General features: G+C 48.1%; 1 protein-coding gene across 1 annotated transcript; it reads left to right on the top strand.

Annotated features, from left to right (window-relative positions):
• The first annotated feature begins 6 nt into the window (after positions 1-6).
• On the top strand, positions 7-11,501 carry DSTYK (dual serine/threonine and tyrosine protein kinase). Its single transcript, XM_075613749.1, has 11 exons — positions 7-195; positions 855-1,090; positions 2,124-2,207; positions 2,695-2,871; positions 3,807-3,936; positions 4,713-4,869; positions 5,871-6,003; positions 6,351-6,464; positions 6,976-7,090; positions 7,756-7,890; positions 10,406-11,501. The coding sequence occupies exons 1-11, from the start codon at positions 9-11 to the stop codon at positions 10,585-10,587; spliced, it is 1,650 nt and encodes a 549-aa protein (XP_075469864.1). The 5' UTR covers positions 7-8; the 3' UTR covers positions 10,588-11,501.
• Positions 11,502-24,050: the final 12,549 nt, after the last annotated feature.

The following is a 24,050-nucleotide window of genomic DNA, read 5'->3' as shown; positions in this document are numbered from 1 at the left end:
CCTTCGACATGCAAAGGGACCTGCAGATCACCCCCCGGAGACTAGAGTATACGCGGCAGAAGGAAAGCGAGCTGTACGAATCCCTGATGAACATCTCTGACCGCAAGCAGGAGGAGCTGAAGGACATGATTGTGGAGACTCTCAACAGCATGAGGGAGCAGCTCCTCGAGGATGCTGCCAACATGCAGTTCAAAGGTGGGCAAGAAGAGTGGGCATATAGAGCCTGGTGCCTTGGGGAGAGGCATGCATATGGAGCAAAGATGTAAACGTATAGAGCTCGGTGGGGGGTGGGGGGAGAAAGGTGGATGGAGTGGGGTGGGTTTACAGAGCTCTGCATCCGGAGTGAGTGATGTGGCTTATAGTGCTCAGCCCCTGGCGTGGTAGGAGGGGAGTGGGCGTATAGGGCTCATCACTTGGGAGAGGAGTGGGTTTAGAGCGCCTGACACCCAGGCGGATGAATGGACATAGAACGTCTGGCACTTGGGGGATAAGACAGAACCTTACAAGATGGGTTATATAGAGCCTGACCCATTTGGGTTATATGGTATGTAATGGAAAAAGGTTGCCATCTATGGAATTAGGGCAGGAGACTTGGGTTGGGTGGCACAGAAGTTGGCCACCCCAATGTTATAGACATACTGGGCTGGACGCTTTTTAGGCTCTTCACACAAGTAGGTCAAACGTCCGTGTGCCCCACGTCTGTGAAAATTCGACACGCACTTTGGGACCCAGACAGGGAGATAATTCCAAGTGGAGAGCAAACAGATTAAGGGGTTTCTCTACACTTATATTGAGTGCTCTAAGAACCCCTTTCTCCCCCCCCCTCCTCCCCCGCCCCCTCAATTCTCTCCCAGACATAATCATCCCACAGAACGGGGAGCCCCTCGGCACGCAGGAGGTCAAAGGCTGCATCTGGCAGATCAAGGAGCTGATTATCTCGCGGCTCAACCAGGCCGTGGTAAACAAGCTGATCAGCTCGGTGGATTACCTGCGGGAGAGCTTCGTGGGCACACTGGAGAGATGCCTGCGCAGCCTGGAGAAGTCCCAGCAGGAGTCCTCCTCACACATCACCAGCAACCACCTGAAGCAGGTGAGAGGCCAAAGGCTAAATGTGCCCCCTGTGCCAGATATATACGCACCCACTGGCAGGGGTACCCAGGTGTACTGACCACCCAGAGATTGACCTCCGCTGTGCCAGGTGATATTCCTTACAGCTCATTTATGGGGTCGGATGGGGTGGCATTGCTTGATAAATGCGAGGAAGGTATATAGAGCAGGGGTTCTCAACTTCAGTCCTCAAGACTCCCCCCCCCCCCCCCCCCCCCCAACAGGTCAGGTTTTCAGCATATCCCAGCTTCAGAAAACATACAGAACACCTACAAACTCAAATTGAACCCCCAAAATACCCACAACATATATATAAGCATATAAGTTTCACAGAGGAGTGCTACTGAGCATGGCAATATATATTTAAAACCAGAGACATAACATAAAACACAGACAAAGCTCAGTGCACATCCAGAAAAACTTATATACGGTACAGTGCCTAAATATACATGTATAAATAACTAATAAATATAATGGTCTTTTAGTTTAACATTTTGGCCAAATTGTTGTAAGCCCTTGAGCCAAACTTCACGGCAGACCACGTTTCAAGGGTCCCTACACTAAATAAACACAAACTACACAAAATAATACACTATATTGACAGATTTATTATAAATCATTCTTCCTGGCAATGCACAGGTTATTAAGAATTTATATTAGTGTAGGGACCCTTGAAACGTGGTCTGCCGTGAAGTTTGGCTCAAGGGCTTACAACAATTTGGCCAAAATGTTAAACTAAAAGACCATTATATTTATTAGTTATTTATACATGTATATTTAGGCACTGTACCGTATATAAGTTTTTCTGGATGTGCACTGAGCTTTGTCTGTGTTTTATGTTATGTCTCTGGTTTTAAATATCCCAGCTTCAGCACAGGTGGCTCAATCAGTGGCTCAGCCTATGATTGAGCCACCTGTGCTGAAGCAGGGATGTCATGAAAATCTGACCTGTTGGGGGGTCTTGAGGACTGGAGTTGAGACCCCCTGACTTACAAGTTTCCCGGTCTCCTCCTCAGATATTAAACGCAGCATATCACGTGGAAGTCACTTTCAATTCAGGATCCACCGTCACCAGGATGGTGTGGGAGCAGATTGTGCAGGTGAGTGAGGTATGAGAATTGGGGGCATCGCTCCTCAACTTGTAACTATACGACGCCAGTCCCCCTAACACACGGGTATAGAAATTCCTTTACGGGCCTTCTTCCCCACACCTGCTGGGATGTAGCTCCATGCATCCATTACCCTTCTTGGGAAAGCTCACACTAGAAGTGCTGCTTTTAGTTTCTTACGGGCTGAAGGTGCAACGCAATGGTAATGTCACTGCCTTTGAAGTGGTTGATCCCGGTTTGAATCCGTGTCGGCTCTCCTTGTGACTTTAGGTAAGTCACTTTCTCGCCCTGTGCCTCAGGCATCACAATGATATTGTCAGCTGTTCAGGGCGTTCACAAATCGATGTGCCCCACTGTGTACACTGTCAGATCTACATCAAACAACAAATACTTGTAGTAGTATAAACCTGTTAGGTGCAGAACTACAACTCCCAGAATCCTCCGCTCCACAGTATGTCTCTCTCGCTGACCCCCTCAGATCATCCAGCGTATCACCTGGGTGAGCCCACCCTCCATCAGCGCTGAGTGGAAGCGCAAGGTGGCTCAGGATGCCATCGAGAGCCTGAGCGCATCCAAGCTCGCCAAGAGCATCTGCAGCCAGTTCTGCAAGAAGCTCAAGAACTCGCACGAGGCGTTTGCTGCCTCCCTCAAGCAGGTGAGTGTTTCCACAGCCCCCTCTCCCTCATCTCGGGTGATAGAGATCGATACCGCACCTGAGCATCAGGCTGGTGGGATTCTGGGTGTGCAGGTTGAAATATTCCAAGCCGGATGCAAGAATGTGAACTCTGAACTCATAGCAGTGACCTGTTTAAGGAGTAACATCTGCCACCCAATTCTGACACCTATAACTATATTTTAATGATACGCTGAGACTTAGGAGGGGTTTGATGTCACTGTGCTTATCAAGAGTTTGCACAGGCAAGGCTTCCCCCCCCCCCCCCATCCACTTCTCTCCTTATCTTTATTGGCTCTAACCGGGACAGAGTTAGGTTAGAGGTCGAGTAAACACTTCAGTGACAAACAACCCCCTCATTTAGCGGCCCTGATTGACCATTTCCAGAGAAACCTAGACGGCCAAACGTTCACGAAGTCTGATTCCATTTGTTGAAGAAAGACCATTAGGTTGTTTCTAAGGTCACTGTCCCACAAGCCCGCGTTCTCTGTCCTTCCATGTGGGGGTAGATCATAAATGCTTCTTACCCTCTCTTTCGGGAGGAAAGTTGCCATAATAGAACCTCCTCCTTTATTCTCGCTTTTAGCGTGGAGGTCGGTCATCAGAATTCCACATTGCCCTCTCGTTATCTGATGGAAGAGTATTGTGTAATTCACGTTGCTCTCTGGAGGAAGCGAATAATAACCTCTCTACACTCTTCACTTTTGCTCTTTCTCTCTCTTTTTTTTCTCTCTTTCTCTCTTTTTCTCTTTCTCTCTCTTTTTCTTTCTCTCTCTTTTTCTTTCTCTTTCTCTCTCTCTTTTTCTTTCTCTCTCTCTTTTTCTTTCTCTTTTTCTTTCTCTCTTTTTCTTTTTCTTTCTCTCTTTTTCTTTTTCTTTCTCTCTTTTTCTTTCTCTCTTTTTCTTTCTTTCACTCAGCTGGAAGTCGGTCACTCTGGAAGGCTGGAAAAGACGGAAGACCTTTGGCTCAAAGTGCGTAAAGATCACGCCCCGCGGTTGGCGCGCCTCTCCTTAGAGAGCAGATCCTTGCAGGACGTCCTACTGCACGGTGAGAAGCCTTTAGAAGTAGGTGAACCTGGTTGAATAGCAAGAAGAAACAGGCAAAGATGACGATGCACAGTGTTTCCTAATGAAGGCCTGGAGTCCATATCAGAAAGTGAAGGGAGTATCTCTAATGCGTTGACAAAGGGCAGAGGGAGGCGTGAAACGCGTTGGCTTGGAATAAGTGAAAATGTTACTTTAAGTGGAATTTGATCTTTCTAAGGAAGCATTAATAATTGGTTTGAAGAAACGTTTTTTTAGGCATGCTATGCGGGACTGAGTTTATAGGTTGAAGCTCAGCAGGGCCTGAGAAAATCAATGTACATCACTGTATACGTGGCACGGACGGTTAAGTGAAAATGATTAACCATCAAAGCCAGGGCTAGGCAACTCCAGTTCTCAAGGGCCACCAACAGGTCAGGTTTTGAGGATATCCCTGCTTCAGCACAGGTGCCTAAATTAGTGGCTCAGTCGAAGATTGAGTCACCTGTGCTGAAGCAGGAATTTCCTTAAAACCTGACCTGTAGGTTGCCCTTGAGGACTGGAGTTGCTCGTCCCTGGTCTAAGCGGTCAGCCCAATACCTGGTACATCGTATAATGTGCCAGCTACAACCAAAGGCGACTGAAGCGGTTAATATATAAAGATTTCATGAAAAGGTCCGTGGTATTGTGGAACTGGATACACTGGTTTGCAGAAAGCGAATCCCAGAGATAAACCAAAGCTTTGTTACAATGTATCTCCCCGAAGAGACGCCGTCCCTATTAACCTGGCGCCCTCTGCAGGTAAACCGAAGCTTGGCCGTGAGCTGGGGAGGGGGCAGTACGGAGTGGTCTACCTGTGCGATAGTTGGGGGGGGCACTTCCCCTGCGCTCTGAAGTCGGTGGTTCCCCCTGACGATAAGCATTGGAACGACCTGGCCTTGGAGTTTCACTACATGAGGTATACTAGACCAAGCGGAATATACAGGAAAGGGGGGAGAGCAGTCATTTGAAGGGGTAGACATGTATGTAACACCTGCCATGAATGTTCTGCCCCTTACACCTTAAGGCAAGGGTGGCCAACTCCAGTCCTCAAGGGCCACAAACGGGTCAGGCTTTGAGGATACCCCTGCTTCAGCACAGGTGGCTCAATCAGTGGCTGAGTCTGGGACTCAGCCACTGATTGAGCCACCTGTGCTGAAGCAGGGATATCCTGACCTGTTGTGGCCCTTGAGGACTGGAGTTGGTCACTTAAGGCGAGACTGGCCGGACGGCTGTTAGCTGTAGTCTTTTCTACCCTGACACAGGATCGCCAATACAGTATGTGCTGGACTGTGTACTCATGTACACATAGGAGGCTGGTGTCGGTTTACAGACGTTACAAGACCAAAAATACTTAATTTCAATAAAAAGCCATGGACCTGAATATTTAAACGAAGTCCTTATCTAACGTGACACAACGAAAGGGGTTTGGCCATAAAAGAAACAGACGTTGGTGGCAGAGAAACTCCTCGCTCTGCCCGTCCTCTTCCTCCCCTGTGAAACCTCTGGCCCAGTTACATCCTTCAGTTTCTTTCATACTTGGGATCCTCCTGCCTATCCCAAGCTGTTCTGAATTCCTTTTCTGTATTGGCCTCTGCTGGGAAGCTATTCCATGTATCCACCAACTTTTTCTTGAAAAAGTACTTCCTCAGATTCCCGAGCCCCCCTCCAGCCTCAGAGCCTGACTTCTTCTTCTAGCATTTCTTTCTCTGAAATATGCTTCCCTCCTTGTTAAAACCCTTGACGTTTCTATCATACCTCTCCTCCCCCCCCCCCTTCCATTTTCTCTTCCAAGTTACACATATTGAGGTTCTCCAGCATCGGAGAAGGTTTTGGGGGTGACACACAGACGGCATCGTAGTCTGTACCCCTTCAATCCTGCAGGGTGCATTGACCCGCTTCTCTCTGCCCTTGGCGCAGGTCGCTGCCGAAACACGAGCGCCTGGTCGACCTGCACGGGTCCGTGATAGATTACAGTTACGGAGGGGGCTCCAGCATCGCGGTGCTGCTGATAATGCAGCGACTGAACAGAGACCTATACACCGGGCTGAAGGTGAGGAGGTGGGGGGGAGCATATAAAGCAGGGGCGGCCAACTCCTGTCCTCAAGGGTCAGGATATCCCTGCTTCAGCACAGGTGGCTCAACGGAGCCCCTGATTCAGCCACCTGTGCTAAAGCAGGGGGATATCCAGACCTGACAGCAGGGGTTGTCATGGTAACAGCTGATGCCAGCAAAAAATAAATAAACACAATCTCTGCTAATAAATTAAGTTAAAAATAGATTAGATATAGTATGTTATGCCCCTGTTGTAGTTTCTCGGGGGTTGCCACGGTTGTATTACAGGTAGGATTCTAATACAGGGAGTGCGGTGGGAATAGTCTGTGTGTTACTCTGCCTCAGGCTGGGCTCGCGCTGGACACGCGGTTACAGATCGCGCTGGACGTGGTGGAAGGAATCCGCTTCTTGCACAGTCAGGGCCTGGTCCACAGGGACATCAAGCTGAAGAACGTCCTGGTGAGATAAACAGAGCGCTCAGCCACCCGACACCTTTGCATGGAGAACAGGGGTGGCTAACTCCAGTCCTCAAGGGCCACCAACAGGCCATGTATTAGAGAGATACCTGCTTCAGCACAGGTGGCTCAATCAGTCCCTACTTGAGCACAGTTGGCCCAGTGTTTGACTGAGCCACCTGTGCTGAAGCAGGGATATCCTGAAAACCTGCCCTGTCAGTGGCCCTTGAGGACTGGAGTTGGCCACGCCCTGTTCTAGCACTTTTTTGCTGCACACACACGCACACACACGATCAATCTAACCCACTCCCCCCTCCTCTCCCTAAAGTGACATCCCTACCTTTCTTCCTGTTAAACAATGTGTATGATTAATACAGCTCCTGTGTAAAATGGTTACATTAATGGAAGGGTTGAGCGATAAGAAATATGCTGACTTGGGGCAGTCGATCTTTGTAAAAGTTGCAGGCAAGGACGGGGTTAACATGTATCAAAGCCACTGACGGGATCTCTTGCAGCTGGACAAGAAAAACCGAGCGAAGATCACAGACCTGGGCTTCTGCAAACCGGAGGCCATGATGTCTGGCAGCATCGTGGGGACCCCCATACACATGGCCCCCGAACTCTTCACAGGTAAATCAGGGAAGATGTGATCACTAGCGCGCGTGATCCACCGCACGTTCAATGGGGCAGCACAGGCCTTTCATTTAAAGGGGCCAGTCCCTCCTAGGGGCAAAGTGTACTAATGGCAGTGACAGGGTTAAGGGGATCACATCTGGGTGACTAAGTTTTTTCCCCGAAAAAAAAACAAAAAACTTCTGACACCACGTTGGTTTGTAAACCTGATGAGCGGAGACTTGGGAGAGGTTTGATTTCCCTTGGCTGCTCCCTTTTTGTCTGTCCGTTTGCACAGGCAAAGGTGTTTGGATATTGCTCTGGAATGCGTTGCTGGCCATTTTGGAAACTAAGGGTTTAACCCAGGTGTGGCCAACTCCAGTACTCAATGGCCACCAACAGGCCAGGTTTTCAGGATATCCCTGCTCAGTCCTTGACTGAGCCACCTGTGCTGAAGCGGGCATTTCCTGAACACCTGACCTGTTGGTGGCCACTGAGGACTGGGGTTGCCCACCCCTGGGTTAATATGTGATCAGATCAATACCCTGCCCAAACCCTATTACCTGTGATATTCTGTTACGTTTGATTGCTTTTCAATGGCTTTGCCCCTCACCAATTCATCCGTGGGTCTCCCGACTTGGGACAGTTGTAACCGCCATCTTTGTTTGCTCCCCGCTGATAAGGAAAATATGACAACTCTGTAGACGTGTACGCGTTTGGGATCCTGTTCTGGTATATTTGCTCGGGATCTATCAAACTCCCAGAGGCCTTCGAGAGATGTTCAAGCAAAGACCATCTGTGGAACAACGTCCGGAAAGGCAAGTCCCCATTCCCTCTCTCACCCCCCCCCCCCTGTTGGCTCTCCCCTGCTAAACGGTGCTTAAATTACAGCGGAAGGCAAGCACCATGTTTTGGAATGTTCCCCGAGTATGCATTGAATTTAAAGGGACACTCCCTTATAGAACCGAAGTGCAGTAATTGGCAGTGGCATGTTTATGGGGTCGCAAGGTAGTTGAGGCCCCTTTTCTTTTACCCAAATCTGACACCTTTCAGTATTTGAAATAATTTAACGTCCATCTGTAAACACGGGAGCAGAAACTTGGGAGAGGTTTGATTTTTCCTGTTGCTCGGTAGTGGCGTACTACAGTCCTCAAGGGCCTCCAACAGGTCAAGTTTTAAGGATGTCCCTGGCTCAGGGGCAATCAGCAGGTCAGGTTTTAAGGCTATCCCTGCTTCAGCACAGAGCTCAATCAGTGGCTCAGTCTTCGACTGTCCGTCGAAGACTGAGCCACTGATTGAGCTATCTGTGCTGAAGCAGGGATCGCCTTAACCTGACCTGTCAGTGGCCCTTGAACTGGAATTGGCCACCCCTGCTATGGCTGATCCTTTTTTGTTTAATATCGATGTGCATCAAGAGTTTGCACAGGCAAAGCTGCCTCTCGCCTCCCACCCTTATCTTTTATTGGCTCTAAGGTCCGGGTGGGATATGGATAAAGAAAATGCTTGATTGGCAAACACTCCCCCATTCAGTTGCCCATGAATGAAATGCAATTTGTAAACCATTTCCAGAAAGCAAAATCAGGCCAAGTCCTTGCTTTTAGCACAGGTAAAGCAGCAGTTCAAACAACATCCTACGTGGTTTATGTGTTATTTTTTTTAAAAATTTTTTTTAAATAAATCACTTCTGTACTATGAGAAAATACTTGTGGCATTTAAAAAAATAAAATAAATAATGTTTTAAAAACATTTTTAATGTTTCTAATGTAGGAAGCATTTCCAAAGTGACAGCCCCCTTCCCCTTCTGATAGGCTCTGGCTCTTGAGCCCCGCCCTCTCTCTAGGAGTGCACCAATTGTAAATAGTAACTGCCCAATCAATCATATTCCAGGACTACATTGCCCACAATGCTGTGCAAGAACTGAATGAAATAACCCGGAGCAAGCGATCGATTACAGGAGAACGGATCGATCTGCAGCTTAGCTAATCACTTGTCAGTGTGCACATTGTATGGAATAAAAAGGGCAGCTTGAACTGCAGCTTTAAATAGTTTGAGGAAGACCATTAGGCTGTTACATTTAAAACGGGGGCAGGGTGGTGAAAGGGTAAAAATACCTGCGTGACAAACACTCTTATTCAGAGGCCCTGCTGAAATGCAGTTTAACAGATTTCCATAAATCGGACACGGCTTCACGGAAACGCCCATTCAAGGCGATGCGTTTCTGCGCACTGCTGCCAGACTTACTGCACCTCATTAAATAACCCCCCTCAGAGCCAAATCACCTGTAATGTTGATCAGTGTTGCTCATGTGTTTTGCTGCTGCGCCCCCCTGACTGCGGGGTCATGGGAAGTCATGTCACGTGATCTGTGGCGTAATTTGCCACGTGTCCCGTCACATGACCCTGCGGCGTCATTTGACTCCGCATTGCCATGGCGACGTATCACAGAGCGTCCAAATCACGGTGTGTTCAATTACAGAAGCCTCACGCGAACCCCCAGCACTTAATTTAAATGCCTTGGGGATGAGCACGGGGCCTCTGCAATCGCAGCGCCCCCCCCCTAGAAAAATCTCCCGCCCCCAGTTTGCACACCCCTTAGCTAAATAATAATTGGAAATGATCGATATTGTATACTGTACTGTCTGACTTTTATGATCTGTTTGTGGTTGCATGCTATAGAATCGTTTTTGTTTTAGAAATTTAAAGCAGCAGAATGTGTATATATTTGTGTGTGTTTGTGTGTGTTTGTGTATATATGTATATGTGTGTATATATGTATATGTGTGTATATATGTATATGTATGTATATATATGTGTGTGTATATATGTGTGTATATATGTATATGTATGTGTATATATGTATATGTATATGTATATATATGTATATATATTTATATGTATATGATGCCGGGGGTCTCCGGAGCTGAACTGCGTTAATTTAATTTCCGGGGACCTCCTGCTTACCTCCGTGGGGGGCGCCGGGAGCAGCTCTGCATTGTTTAAAGGTCTAGGTCACACAGGCCAATACGAAGTCGCAGGGGATGACGTCCCGGCTGCCTATGGGCCCGAGTGAGGCAGGACTTTTAAGCCGCCATTTCGATAACCACACACAGCCCAGCTGCATCTGGCACCCTCTACGGAGGTAAATATCTTGGCGAGCAGGGGGTCCTCGGAGCGGAAATTAACACAGGTTCAGCCCCGGAGACCCCCCTGCTTCAAACCTAGAACTATTAGAAAAAGAAAAAAAGCGAGAGAAACGCAGGCTTGCTGCTTTAAGAGGCTGAAAAGAAGATAGGAGAGGGAAGCGCAGCGAGGTGACTGTTGTCTCTGCCCTCAGGCGCTCGCCCGGAGAGGCTGACCATTTTCGATGAAGAGTGCTGGAAGCTGATGGAGGCTTGTTGGAACGGGGACCCCTCCCAGCGTCCACTCTTTGGCATCGTTCAGCCCATGTTGCAGGGCATCAGTGACCGCCTTTGCCACACCCAGAAATCCGGCAAAGCCCTGGACGACTCCACCTGAGGAGGACGAGACTGCTCCGGAGACTCGGCGGAGACGCGGATCCCCCGAGCAGCAGCCTGGCACCTTGCTGTTTGGGGAACACACCCGGCCAGTGACTTCAAAAGGAGAGGAGATTTGATAACCAAACGTCCTCTTGCCAAACTCTACCCAGGATAAGCTATTGGATGAGATGCGTGCTCTGGTTTTAACGACTGCCCCTCGCCTGTCTCTCTTCGCCCAAAAGTAAATCACGGGAGAGTGGAGAATCGTGGGGAGTGGATACTTTCTCCTCCTTACTTCTGCATTGGCGGTAACCTTGTGGGACCTTCAGATGAGTTTTTCTTTCAAGAGGTGATCTGTTTGAACTCCCAGCAGACCCTCTCACACTAAGTGGTTACATTGTATCTACAACAGGAGCTCCAGAGTTGGGTCACCACAGGATAGGATCTGCCTAAAGGAAGCCGGTGGTGTGGAAGTAACCTGGCCCCTGAGTGCCTTATTGCAATAAACTCCAAGGCTTGCAGTGCAGTCACTGTGCGCCTGTAAATGACGTTTTAGCAGCCTTTTCTATCTCATGGTGGGGGGGGGGGGTGTATGGGGTGGGGGGTGGTGTCGCTCAGTCCCCTTAATGCAACTCCTTGCATCCCCCTGTGGGTTTAATAGGATGGGGCCTGGGTTTACAACCCCACGTAGGATTTTGGGACAATGTTCTCGTGTAGATAAATCGCTTCTGTTCCTCCTTTCCGATGCTAGTTTATTTTTTTTTTTAAAAAGGCTGATTCTCTTTGGATGCGCTCAGAGGCAAAACGTGATGAACTTGAGGTCTGAAGCCGAAATAAGACACTGCGACCTCGTGTTTTCTCGCCCCCCCTCTGGAGCGCAGCACTGCCTGCTTACCATCTACAAAAAACACAACTAAAGCATTTCTTAACTGCTGCGATGGAACTGGCTAATCATTTAGACCAGGGGTGGGCAACTCCAGTCCTCAAGGGCCACCACCAGGGCAGGTTTTAGGCTATCCCTGCTTCTGCAAAGGTGGCTCAATCAGTGGCTCAGTCTTCTACTGCACCACCTGTGCTGAAGCAGGGATATCCTGAAAACCTGTCCTGTTGGTGGCCCTTAAGGACTGGAGTTGGCCGCCCCTGGTTTAGACCAAGGCTTCAAAATACGTGTTAATACTTTAAGTCCTGGAGGCCTCTACTGACCTTCAGATTATTACACAATATTGTCCGGGGGGGGTGGGGGGGGTTCTTGCTATTTTGATGTTAAAGGTGCTACTTTCTTTTAAACGCTCACCTTCTTTTAATGCTTGAGGGGGGGAGGGGGGAGGGGGAAGGGGGAAGGGACCTTCCTTTGTTTGTTTTTTTTTCTCCCTCCATTGTGTTTTTTTAATTCTCCGGAAAAAGCAGGGAATGAGCAAAAAACGAAGTAGTTGCTGTTCTGCAAAAGTGTTAGGGATCCGAAGGCTGGGGTCCCGAGGAGAGGGCGTCCAGGAAGCCTGGGGTCCCGAGGAGAGGGCGGCCAGGAAGCCTGGTAAAGTGGCAGCTAATAATGTCTGCCTAACGGTTTACATCCAGTCTACACTTCTCATCTTTCTACTCCTTTACCCCCTGACCTTTAACCCGTTAAAGAGCGACCTCAAAGTCAAACCAAGCTCGGTGATTGTGCCTTTTAGTTGAAGGCAGGGGTGGCCAACTTCTGTCCTCAAGGGCCACCAACAGGTCAGGTTTTCAGGATATGCCAGCTTCAGCGCAGGTGGCTCAATCAGTCTCTGCTTCAGCACAGGTGCCTCAGTCTACGACTGAGCCACTGATTGAGCCATTTGTGCTGAAACTGGGATATCGTGAAAACCTGCCCTGTTGGTAGCCCTTGAATTCTACAGTGGGCCTGCCCTGCTCTAGAGTGGCTAACGTGTTGAGTGATTATTTACAAGCCCTTCATCTTATTACCGTTCCAAATGAAATATTCTGGTTGCAAACGGTTAGTGTTGGGAACGGGGAGCGGTTCCTCCTCCTGATGCCTTGTACAAAGTAGACGGTTTCACATTGAATGGTATATCTGCAATGCCGCATAATAACCTGTATCTGATTATAACGCTAATCTTTTCCCTGCTGCACACGCATTCATAGCTATAAATGGATGGAGGCTTGGCAGAAAAAGGCTGCTCACCCTCGTCTCCCCCACTGGCCGTGCGAATGGGGTCAGTGCGCTGAAGCAATATCATTGTTCATAGAGGAGCCATCTTAGGGTCTTTATAATGGGGCTGAAGGATAAAGGAGGGAGGCTGCGCTGCCATCTTTATGAACTCATGGGGTCGAAGCCGCGGTTCCCAATTTTTATTTTATGCAAAGATGAACAAGAATTGGAATCTATTCATAGGGTTGATGTAGGAAAACCGCCTTCTCTTGCTTTTTCCCACCCCCCTCACTCTATCCCCTCACCCTCACTCTATCCCCTCCTCCTCTTTTCTGTCTGTCCTATCTCCATGAGACCTTTCCCCATTGGGAAGCCTCCGGGGTAAATGATGTTTGTGACATAGCTTTAAGTCTCTGCTCTTTCCCCCCCTGCTCAGCAGTTACAGGGTTAAATTGACGTCTGGTACGAACTGATTCTGCCTCTGTGGTGCCTGCTGTGCTCGATGGTCCTCCTATTTTGGTGTTTGGGGAACAGACCAGGCTGCCGATTTACTGAAACGATCTATATTTTGCAGGATGATGAGACGAGGCTATGGGGAGGGGGGTGAGATGTAGCTTGGCAAGGCAGTGAAAAGGTGAATGTCCCCTTTTAGGACCAAAGTGAGCTAATGACATTAGTTTCGCCGTTTTGCAATGTATTGCTGGTGGCAAAAAGGTTAATAGATTGACACACCGTATTAAAAAAAATATATATATATATATACTGTATATATATATATTTTAAGTCTTTATTTGCTGACGCTAAATGACTCCAGCTACAAGAAAAGGGGCGGTGCAAACAAGAATTCACAAATGCATGACACTAATGGGTTTTATTTTACTAGACATAATATTGTCATCTTGTTCATGTTGGTTCTGAGCTTTTATGGAGGAGCGCGGTCAGCGTTGACTTTAAAAACCCTGCCTTAAAAATGCGCAAGATCTATAATAGTCCTGAATAAATGCAGCGTTTCACCCACCCTTCCTATGCCCTATCAGTGTTATAAAGCATTACATTTAGCTCCTTGGTTGTATAGATGCACGACCTGTTATCCGTGAACACTCCCTGCGAGGAGACCACCTTGTCTGATAACATTATAATAGAACGTATGTGTAAGCCGCAGTATTCGCGATTTTTCAATGCGTTTACATCTTTGTAATAGGATTTGAAAGTCGCCATTTGTTTTTACTGTAATCCACCATCACTTGTTTATCGGACAAACCCTCGACGTACACTTCCTGTCCGTTGAACAACTGGTGAGATGTCCTGGTCACTTCCTGTGCAGACATGCCGGTGTCTTGATGCCCTACAGGTGTATTTCAGAATGTGTTTTCTCATTAACCCTTTTGGGGCTGGCACAATACGTGTTGTGAGGCCACCTGGCAGCAATGAGGTTAGAAAAACCCCAAAACCTTTTTTTGGGTGAGATGAATTTAAAGCTCACATACAACATGCTCCCGTTTGTCATCTCTCCCAATCCTCACTAGCAATCTAACTATTGAATCTAGGGGTGGCCAACTCCAGTCCTTAAGGGCCAGATTTTCAGGATATCTCTGCTTAAGCACAGATTGTGCAGTCATTGACTGAGCCACTGGTGCTGAAGCTGGGATATCCTGAAAACCTGACCTGTTGGTGGTCCTTGAGGACTGGAGTTGGCCACCCGTGATTTAATCACACCAATTTTCTGGGTCTTTTAAAAAAAAAAAATATATATATTATTCCTGCCCCCCTATACAATGAAGCACGCCCCCTTCACTCCCTATACAATGAAGCACGCCCCCTTCACTCCCTATACAATGAAGCACGCCCCCTTCACTCCCTATACAATGAAGCACGCCCCCTTCCCTCCTATACAATGAAGCACACCCCCTTCCCCCCTATACAATGAAGCACGCCCCCTTCACTCCCTATACAATGAAGCACGCCCCCTTCACTCCCTATACAATGAAGCCCCCTTCCCTCCCTATACAATGAAGCACGCTGCCTTCCCTCCCTATACAATGAAGCACGCCCCCTTCACTCCCTATACAATGAAGCACGCCCCCTTCACTCCCTATACAATGAAGCACGAGCAATTTTAAGAGGGGGGTCAGCAATCTGCAAATTTAGAAGCAGGATCCTGTGGTAGACATGAAGGATCTGAGAGCATTGAATGTTTACAATTCTTAACCTTTTTGCTGCCAGTCGGGCTTGCAGAGCATTGCAGCACAGCATATAAATATATACGTATAAAGGGGGAGGCGGCCTTCTTCTGCAGCTTCGTTTATTGCTTTGCCTATTACGTATGTGTTTACGTGTGTATATATACATTGCACTTTCAATGAGGGATGTCACAGCTGTGTTCCCTGTATAAAGCAACCTCTCCTACATTAAGACTTGCACTTTTGCCATCTTCTTCCCACGCTGTCCCCACACACAGACTCTAACCCAGCTCCCTAAAACTGAAGCACGTCACAGCAGCAAGAGGAGTGAGCACTTCTGCAGATGCGATAAGAGAGGAGCTCCTCCCTACTATACTCACTTTGAGTGTAGGGGAGGTGTTGGGGGAAATGTCCCTCAGTGAGCAGCTGTGGAGCTCCCTTATGTAGGGGCTGCCCAGTGTTTAGGTGATAGGATTGTGGTCTGAATGCATCCTCTACCTCTTAAAATGAACATACTGCACTCTCTATCCTAATCATTAGAAGCTGTATACACTACAGTACTGCTCGGTCGTTTGTCATCTCTCCAAATCCATTTAATGCAGACCTTTGCCAGGCCTGCCACCCTTTCTCTGCTGGTGTTGTGGTGGGCAGAGCACAGGGGAGAAATCATGGCATTTTTAGAAAGATGTGATCTCAAAGTAGAATACATATTATAGAGCAGGGATGGCCGACTCCAGTCCTCAAGGACCACCACCGGGTCGGGTTTTCAGGATATCCCTGCTTCAGCGCAGGTGGTGCAGTCTTCAACTGAGCCACCTGTGCTGAAGCAGGGGTATACTGATAACGTGATCTGTTGGTGGCCCTTGAGGACTGAATGTGCGTAGTGACTTAGTACTGCTATAGGTTGCCACATGTTCATTTCCCAAGGGGCTCGAAACACTCCATGCTGTTAATCTGTCGATGGAAGGGTAAAACGCCCTTTTGTTTTGCATGCCTCTCCGGCAGTGAAGGGGTTAAAGATGCTCACCCTGTGCTTTCTTTTTGTTTGTTTCGTGTTGCCTCTCTCCCCTCCCAGAACACTAATTCCTCTCCCGGCTGTAAATGTGTATTTTATGAGACTGCCGCTGTCGGTGATGTTTTTTTTATATTCTAAATACCTGTAAAATATTTAGACTTAACACTGTACTGTGCAATTTATCATTAAACTCATTAACTAGAGGACTGTTGCTAGTTACTTATTTCACATACACACAAGTGGAGTCAAGATCAACACACGCTCTCACTGACTGGCATTCCCCCTCCCTCCAAGTCACTTCCAAAAGGGACATAGGATTTGTACAGCAACATAAAAAAAAACCTGCTTCAACAGGAGCTGCAAAGTGAATTAAAGGAAATTTTAAGGCAGATTTAAAGGCTCTAGGTGAAAGCACAGACTCGCTGGAGTGAAAGGTAGACTGCAGGCAGGGGGAAAAACCAAGGGGCCTGGTGGTGAGGTTCCAACACAAACAAAGGAAGCAGCTCTCGCCCTAGTGAGAGAGAATGATGGGCTACAATGGGGCAAAGGACCCATTGTACAATGACCTGGCGCCATCGACTGATACAAAGCAAGGCCCTGCAGCTAGTCACCCAGCTCTTGCGGGAGAACTGAGTGCGGTATATGGGTCACCGTGACAAGTCTCCACCGGTGTTCAGTATTTCAGCCACGCCGCCGCTTGAACCTCTGCTGCCGGCTGCTTCTACTATAGGTAGGGTGACCAGATTTTGAAAATGAAAAACCGGGACACTTTTTTTTAATTTTTTTTTAAAATATAACAGTTTATTTATTGTAGTACACTTATACTTTACGAGAGAGAGAGAGAGAGAGAGAACCTCACTAATCGAACAACAAAAAAAACCCAGATGTGAATGATTCTGATCCCCTTAAGCAGTGTCTGGATGCCCCCTCTTCACAATTTCTAAAGCAGCAATCCCGCCTGGGATCTTACCTGATCCGCAGTCCCTCAAGGAACTATACTGGAGGGGAGGTGTTCCCTACCTGTCTTCCGATGTCTCCCGCGTGAAACTTGAGTCAGATCTGGAAGAAAACAGGGTAGGTTACTTCGTTGTAAGTATACGGCAGTTAAGATAAGACAGAGGGTGAGGGAGACGGGGAGAGAGAGGGTGAGGGAGAGGGAGACACCCACTGACACACACACACCCACCCACTGACACACACACCCCCACTGCTACACCCCCCCCCACCTCTACACACACCCCCCCACTGCTACACACACCCCCCCACTACTACACCCCCCCCCCACTGCTACACACACCCCCCACTACTACACCCCCCCCACTGCTACACCCCCCCCACTGCTACACACACCCCCCCACTGCTACACACACCCCCCCCACTGCTACACACACCCCCCCACTGCTACACACACCCCCCCCACTGCTACACACACCCCCCCACTGCTACACACCCCCCCCCACTGCTACACACACCCCCCCACTGCTACACACACCCCCCCACTGCTACACACACCCCCCCACTGCTACACACACCCCCCCACTGCTACACACACCCCCCCACTGCTACACACACCCCCCCACTGCTACACACACCCCCACTGCTACACACACCCCCCCCCACTGCTACACACACCCCCCCCCACTGATACACCCCCCCCCACTGATACACCCCCCCCCCCCCCACTGATACACACACCCCCCCACTGATACACACACACCCCCACTGATACACACACACCCCCACTGATACACACACACACCCCCACTGATACACACACACCCCCACTACTACACACACCCCCACTACTACACACACACACACACCCCCACTGCTACACACACACACACACCCCCACTGATACACACACCCCCACTGATACACACACACACTGATACACACCCCCCCCCACTGATACACACACACACCCCCACTGATACACACACACCCCCCACTGATACACACACACCCCCCCACTGATACACACACACCCCCACTGATACACACACACACACTGATACACACACACTAATACACACACACACACACTGATACACACACACACACACACACACTGATACACACACACACACACTGATACACACACACACACTGATATACACACACACACACACACTGATATACACACACACACACACACACACTGATATACACACACACACACACTGATATACACACACACACACACACACACACACTGATACACACACACACACTGATACACACACACACACACTGATACACACACACTGATACACACACACACACACACTGATACACACACACACACAACCACTACCCGAGCCCATCTCCCACACCAAGGGGCCGGGGGGCAAAGGTGGGAGTGCCGGGGGGGGGGCGCAAAGGTGGGAGCGCCGGGGGGGGCAAAGGTACGAGGTGGTACAAAGGCAGGCGCACCCCTGCTACCACCTCCCCTTCCCCCCCGGCTGGGACCCGGGACAGAAGGGGGACACTCACCGCGCACAGAGGAGCCAGGAGCAGGAAGACAGACACACTCACGTGTGCTCTGCACAAAGCGGAAGCCCCGCCCCCGGCTTCCTCTGACCTGCCTGCGACCAATCCCCTGCGGGCCGGCATTCTAAGTCCCGCCCCCGGCATTCTCCTTTATTCAGTCCCCCCGGCAGCATTCACACACACACAGAAAATACTTACCGGCCGCCGCTGCACCGCAATACCGGGACCAGGGACAAAACCGGGACGGAGCTAAAATCGGGACTGGGCAGAAAAAAACGGGACTGTCCCGGCAAAAACTGGACGAATGGTCACCCTAACTATCGGGCAAGTTTTAGGGTAAGTTTGGGTTAGCTTCAGGTGTTTTAGCGCTTAGGGCAAGGGGTTAATATTTTGTTGGGGGTAGGGGTTAACGTTGTTAAGGGTGGGGGAGTCGCTGAAGCGGCAGTGTCCTGGCAGCGAGGTTAGTGGCGGCTGAGCACTGGTGGTCATTTGGTCATGGAGAAACTGCTACCATCAAATGTCCTAGACCTAGACAGCCGTCTTATTGCATCTAAAATAGAGTGCAGGCCTCCCTGAGCGCTCCAGAGAAAGTAGCCGGAGTTTCTTGAACAGCTGGGATTGGAGCCTCCACATCCGAGACGCAGACCACAGCCCATTTACCCGCTGTGGAGTAGCAGGCAGATATCATCTACGTAGAATATAAGTGAGACGAAGGCAACCTGAGCCTTGGCCAACGCACGCCACCCCAGTCTGTCTCTAGGAAGGGCCCTTGGACTCCGCTGGATTGGATGGGGCCCAGACTATCACCAAGACACGGCAGGATTATCCGATAAGCAGCTCATATTGTCTCTTGCGATGCCTTACAGTTTAAATGTGTTTATTCCTATTATACCTTTCCAGTTTAAATATGTATACCTATTATCCCACACAGGGTTTTTAGATGCTTGTACACTGCAAAGTTGTATTTTGTTATGTACGGTTGCAGCAACGTAAAGCTCAGAAGGAAAGTGGGTAAATTGTACAATAACTTCAGATGTAAAAGGATTGCATTTGTATATGTTCGCAATGAACCTGGAGTGTATGTTGCGTTAAATGCACAAAGTCGTTACAAATAAATAAACAACAAGCTCTCGAGACAATGATTCCCTGGGAACTTCCTGAGCTATAAAAACTAGGCCACGGACAGACCAACAAACTAATAATCCTACTCTAGGTCGCACTTCATTTAGGGCCCGATTACACGAAGATACATTGCGGGGCCGCTGTTCAGTCCCATCGTCCAGTTCAGTGGTGGTCAACTCCAGTCCTGGTTTTAAGGATATCCCAGCTTCAGCACCGCTAGCTCAATCGAAGATCCCAGAGGTACGGTTACAGGTGGTTAGTGAAATAAGCAATGCTTTTCAAACTCGCCCTTCACATTGTGGGATGCCCATCAGGCAGTGATTAGAGGCAAACTCCTATATATGCAGCATACAGGAAAGAAGAGCGGTCAGGCCCCGAGCCGAAAATGGAACAGGTGAGAGAGCGTAAATAAGCAAAGCCGTTCTGAAGCTATTCAAAAACAACTAACGTCTCGGGGGAAACTGAGTTGTGTCTATCGGATAAAGTGGACAAGTCGAGGAAAAAGGCTAATAACGGAGAGTCGTTGGTTGACAAAGAGACAATCGGGATACAATGTATTAGAAAGGGAAATGGATACAACAAAGCCAACCTGCCATTAATAGCAAATGAATGCACAAACTTCTATATATTGTCTAGGGACGGGATCGTTGTGCGAAACTAACTTAAAAAAAAAAGGTTTGCCAAGACTACCCCCAGGGCCGCCAACAGGAGGGGACTGCCGGTGTTGGCGTCCTGGGCCCTGTGGGTCAGGGGCCCCGGCCGCCCGGGCTCCCTGTGCAGCCGGGCCAGTTAATTTAATTTAAAAAAAAACCCCGGTGCCGGGTCTCTCTGATGGCAGCGCCGGAAGTCAGCTGGGGTAAGCTTCCGGCATGCCGGTGTGATAGGGAGGCCTGGCACATGCGTGACCAGCCAGCGTGGAACAGACAGATGCCTGCAGTGGGGCAGGGCCGGTGGCAACTGCTGTGAGCTGCCGCCGGGACCCCCGCAGCACCGCCAGCCCCCCGCCACCGCCCCCCCCTGCAGCAGCACCACCAGCCGTCGTGCCCCCCTGCCCCCACAGCACCACAGCCACCGGCCCCTGCAGCACCGCCGCCATCGGCACACTGCCCCCCCCCCCCCTGCAGCCACCGGCCTGACCTGAGATCATCTCCAAGGTAAGCCTGATTTTTATATGTATTGGGGGTGTATTTTATATATGTATTGGGGGGGTTGGAGTATATTTGTATATGTATTGGGGGGGGTGGGGTATATTTGTATATGTATTGGAGGGGTGGGGTGTATTTTTTTTAATGTATTGGTGGGTTAAGTTAAAGTTGCGCGGGGGGGGGACTGCTCCTTTCATTTGTCCTGGGGCCCATGATTTCTGTTGGCGACCCTGACTACCCCTGTATGAAATAAAAACATCAATCTCAAAGGAGGAAATATTAAAACTATAAAAGGGCTGACACATCCCAAGGCCCCCAGGTTTATCCAATCTTCATTACAAAAAATTATCCCACATTAAAAAAAACAAAAAAAAGCACACCTTTTAAATCTAGTGATAGAGGGAAACCATTTCTTACCATCGATGCTAGAATCTGAGATTATATGGAAGGTAAAGATCCTATCTACTGTAAGAGTTACAAATCAATCTCGCTTATCAATAATGATTTCAACATTTTCTCCCAAATCCTAGCAACTAGACAATGTATTTCTACCCCAACTGATGGATGCTGATCAGGTTGGGTTTGTACCAGGGCGTCAAGCCTCAGATAATACAAGGACGGCAATAAACCTGATTCAAATAGCTAAACGCCATCTCCCTAGATGCAGATGAGGCTTTTGACCATATTGACTGGGGATACATGTTTGAGACATTGGGAGTGTTTGGCTTCGGAGGTAGCTTTAACATTTTTTTATCTTGTACCAAAACCCTACAGCAAAGGTTTGTTATCTTAACATGCTGACTGATACAATATGGATCAAGAATGGCACATGGCACATGGCACATAGCAAGGCTGTCCCCTCTCCCCCTTTCTGTTTGCATTAGCAAGTGAATACAGATATGAGGAATACAGGTGCGGCAGAAGACATACAAACTGTCGCTGTACACAGATGATATCCTGCTAACACTAGCTACTTGACCTCCTTGACTTGACCTCCTTACCAAATCTGTTTAATGATCTAGAAGTGTTTTTTAAAAATGGTAGGATTTAAAATTAACAATATGTCAGATGCCCTGAATATAAACATACTGCAGAAACACATAAAACGCCTATAAATTTTTACTTTAAGTGGAAACCCCAGTCTATAAGGTACCTTGGCATTTTTCTCACCAACGCACAATAAACCATATACTCGGCTAATTATCCCTCAATCTTGAGACATTTGAGAGGAGACATAGAGGAATGGTCCAGGTATCATATCTCCTGGATAGCAGAGTCAATTCAGTGAAGATGAATTTACTGCCAAGAATACCATACCTGTTCCACACCTTCCCAGTCAAAATCAAAGGTACTGTATACAAGAATTATGACAGATCTCTAAATTCATTTGGAAAAAAAAAATGATTAAATGCTCCCTTCTCTACCAATCTACGCTGAGGAGGTCTAGCCTTACCACACCTGCTTCTGTACTATAAAGCAGCTCACCTTAGCCATTTGACTCACTGGCATTAAAAAAAAATAAAAAAAAAAAATTAAGAAATGGGGGGGGGGGGGGAGGGGGCGGGGTTTGAATCCGCACTCGTCACATTCCAGGGTAGATATGATGCTATGGTTTCCTAAACCTACTAGACCCAAACAACTGGTTCCCCTGATGGCCAACTCGCACTCTAAAACTGTGGGATTCATCTAGATGTAAGCACAAACTGACCTATCCGAATGCTCCAGATGTTACCTCCTATTTGAGAATCCTGATTTTCCTCCGGTTGTCTCCTAAAGCCTTCAAGGAATGGAGTAGGGGGGGGGGAGGGAGGGGGAATAGCCAGAGGTCATAATCTACAGGAAGAAATTGGAATTAAAAGCTTTGATGCAGTGGCTAAAGCAATAGGGCTGCACCATTCAACTTCCTTTAGATTTCTCCAGCTCAGAGATTATTAGAACCTAGGCCTCCTGTGCATATTTCCCGACATCTGACAAAATGACTCGGCAACGACGTTCTCCAAAGGTTTGATCTCAATAATGTATCAAATATTCTCAGAAGCAGTCACAGTAATCAACCCAACTTCATGTCACGATGGAAGGAGGATCTAGGAGAGAAGCTACACAAGGAAGAATGGGAGGATCTAGGAGAGAAGCTACACAAGGAAGAATGGGAGGATCTACTTGAGGGAGTTGCAAAGTTCTCTATTTGTTTATTGATGAAATGCCCAATCAGTGGTATTACTCCCCCTTAAAGTTGTCTCTTCAGGGATTCCTCACCGTTGTGATCAGCAGGGTTCCTTCCACATTTGGTGGCAATACCCCAAAATCATAAGACTATGGGAAGCTTCACATAACATGATAAAAGGGGTCCTTGAAGTTACCTTTCCACTAGATCCGCGGTCAGCACTATTGTGCAAACCAGGTGGACAGCTTGGAAGACACGAAAATAAGCTGCTAGCTCATATTGACTGCCACCAGAAGGCCTGGAAGCAAGAGAAAGAGTCAACATGTTTTCATTTACTAGTTTTAATATGCATCATTGTCTGTAAATCCCTCTCCCCCTCCCTTTCTTTTTGAGTTCTGTACCCCCATTTTACTATTGAAAATGTAATAAAATCTTATTATAAAAAAAACAATGTGCAAGGTCACAAGGCCCTTTATACACTGACGGTTTGCTAAATTCTGGTGAAATTTGTGAAAAATGTTCATTGTTTCATATGTCTTCAAACATTTTCCAGTTTTCAAGACACTTGCACACCTACTGCTCACCACCCAGAAAAAGTGAATAGTCTGTAATTACGCATGGTAAGTACAAACTGCAGTGACCGATAACATGACTAAAGCTGATTTCACGGAGAGAGGATATAGATGTCTGAGTGAGGGAAACTTCTATATCCATCACTCCATGTGAATGAGGAAGATTCCTAATGAGTGACACTATTCTCTAACTAGGGTTACAGGCAGTCCTCGGTTATCCAACGGAATCCGTTCTGGAAGTAGTGTTGGACAGTGAAACCGCTGTAAAGTGAGTCCCATGTTAATCAGTGGCAGTGAGCGTCGGATAACGGCCCATAGGGTTGCATTGTAAAGCGTTGGATATGCCATTCGTTATAAAGTTAAACGTTGGATAGCGAGGACTACCTGTATTCTGGATCAGTATTTTCCTGGACATGCCCGGCTTTTTGATTGAAGGTCGTCAGGAAGGAATTTTTAAATAACTAAAAATGTTCAGGAACGTCGACCGCGCATGTGTGAATGAAAGCCAAAGCTCATCACTCACGCATGCGCGGTTGGCTTTTTGTGTAATTTTTTTCATATGGACTTATGATAACCTCAAGTGATGGTGCCTTTCAGTGACTGACCCTATTTAATAAATTACACTGCCTTCCATTGACAAACAAAAGGAGGGTAGAA

The sequence above is a fragment of the Ascaphus truei genome, chromosome 9, assembly GCF_040206685.1.
Source record: "Ascaphus truei isolate aAscTru1 chromosome 9, aAscTru1.hap1, whole genome shotgun sequence".
In the NCBI taxonomy this organism is placed as follows: Eukaryota; Metazoa; Chordata; class Amphibia; order Anura; family Ascaphidae; genus Ascaphus; species Ascaphus truei.
The sequence above is the reverse complement of the archived record's forward strand: the minus strand, read 5'-3'. Positions and strand labels throughout refer to the sequence as shown.

Coding starts and splice junctions, on each gene's coding strand:
- DSTYK (XM_075613749.1), top strand. CDS start 9: ATGCAAAGGGACCTGCAGATCACCCCCCGGAGACTAGAGTATACGCGG. Junction 196..854: donor TGCCAACATGCAGTTCAAAG/GTGGGCAAGAAG, acceptor ATTCTCTCCCAG/ACATAATCATCCCACAGAAC. Junction 6,004..6,350: donor ACCTATACACCGGGCTGAAG/GTGAGGAGGTGG, acceptor ACTCTGCCTCAG/GCTGGGCTCGCGCTGGACAC.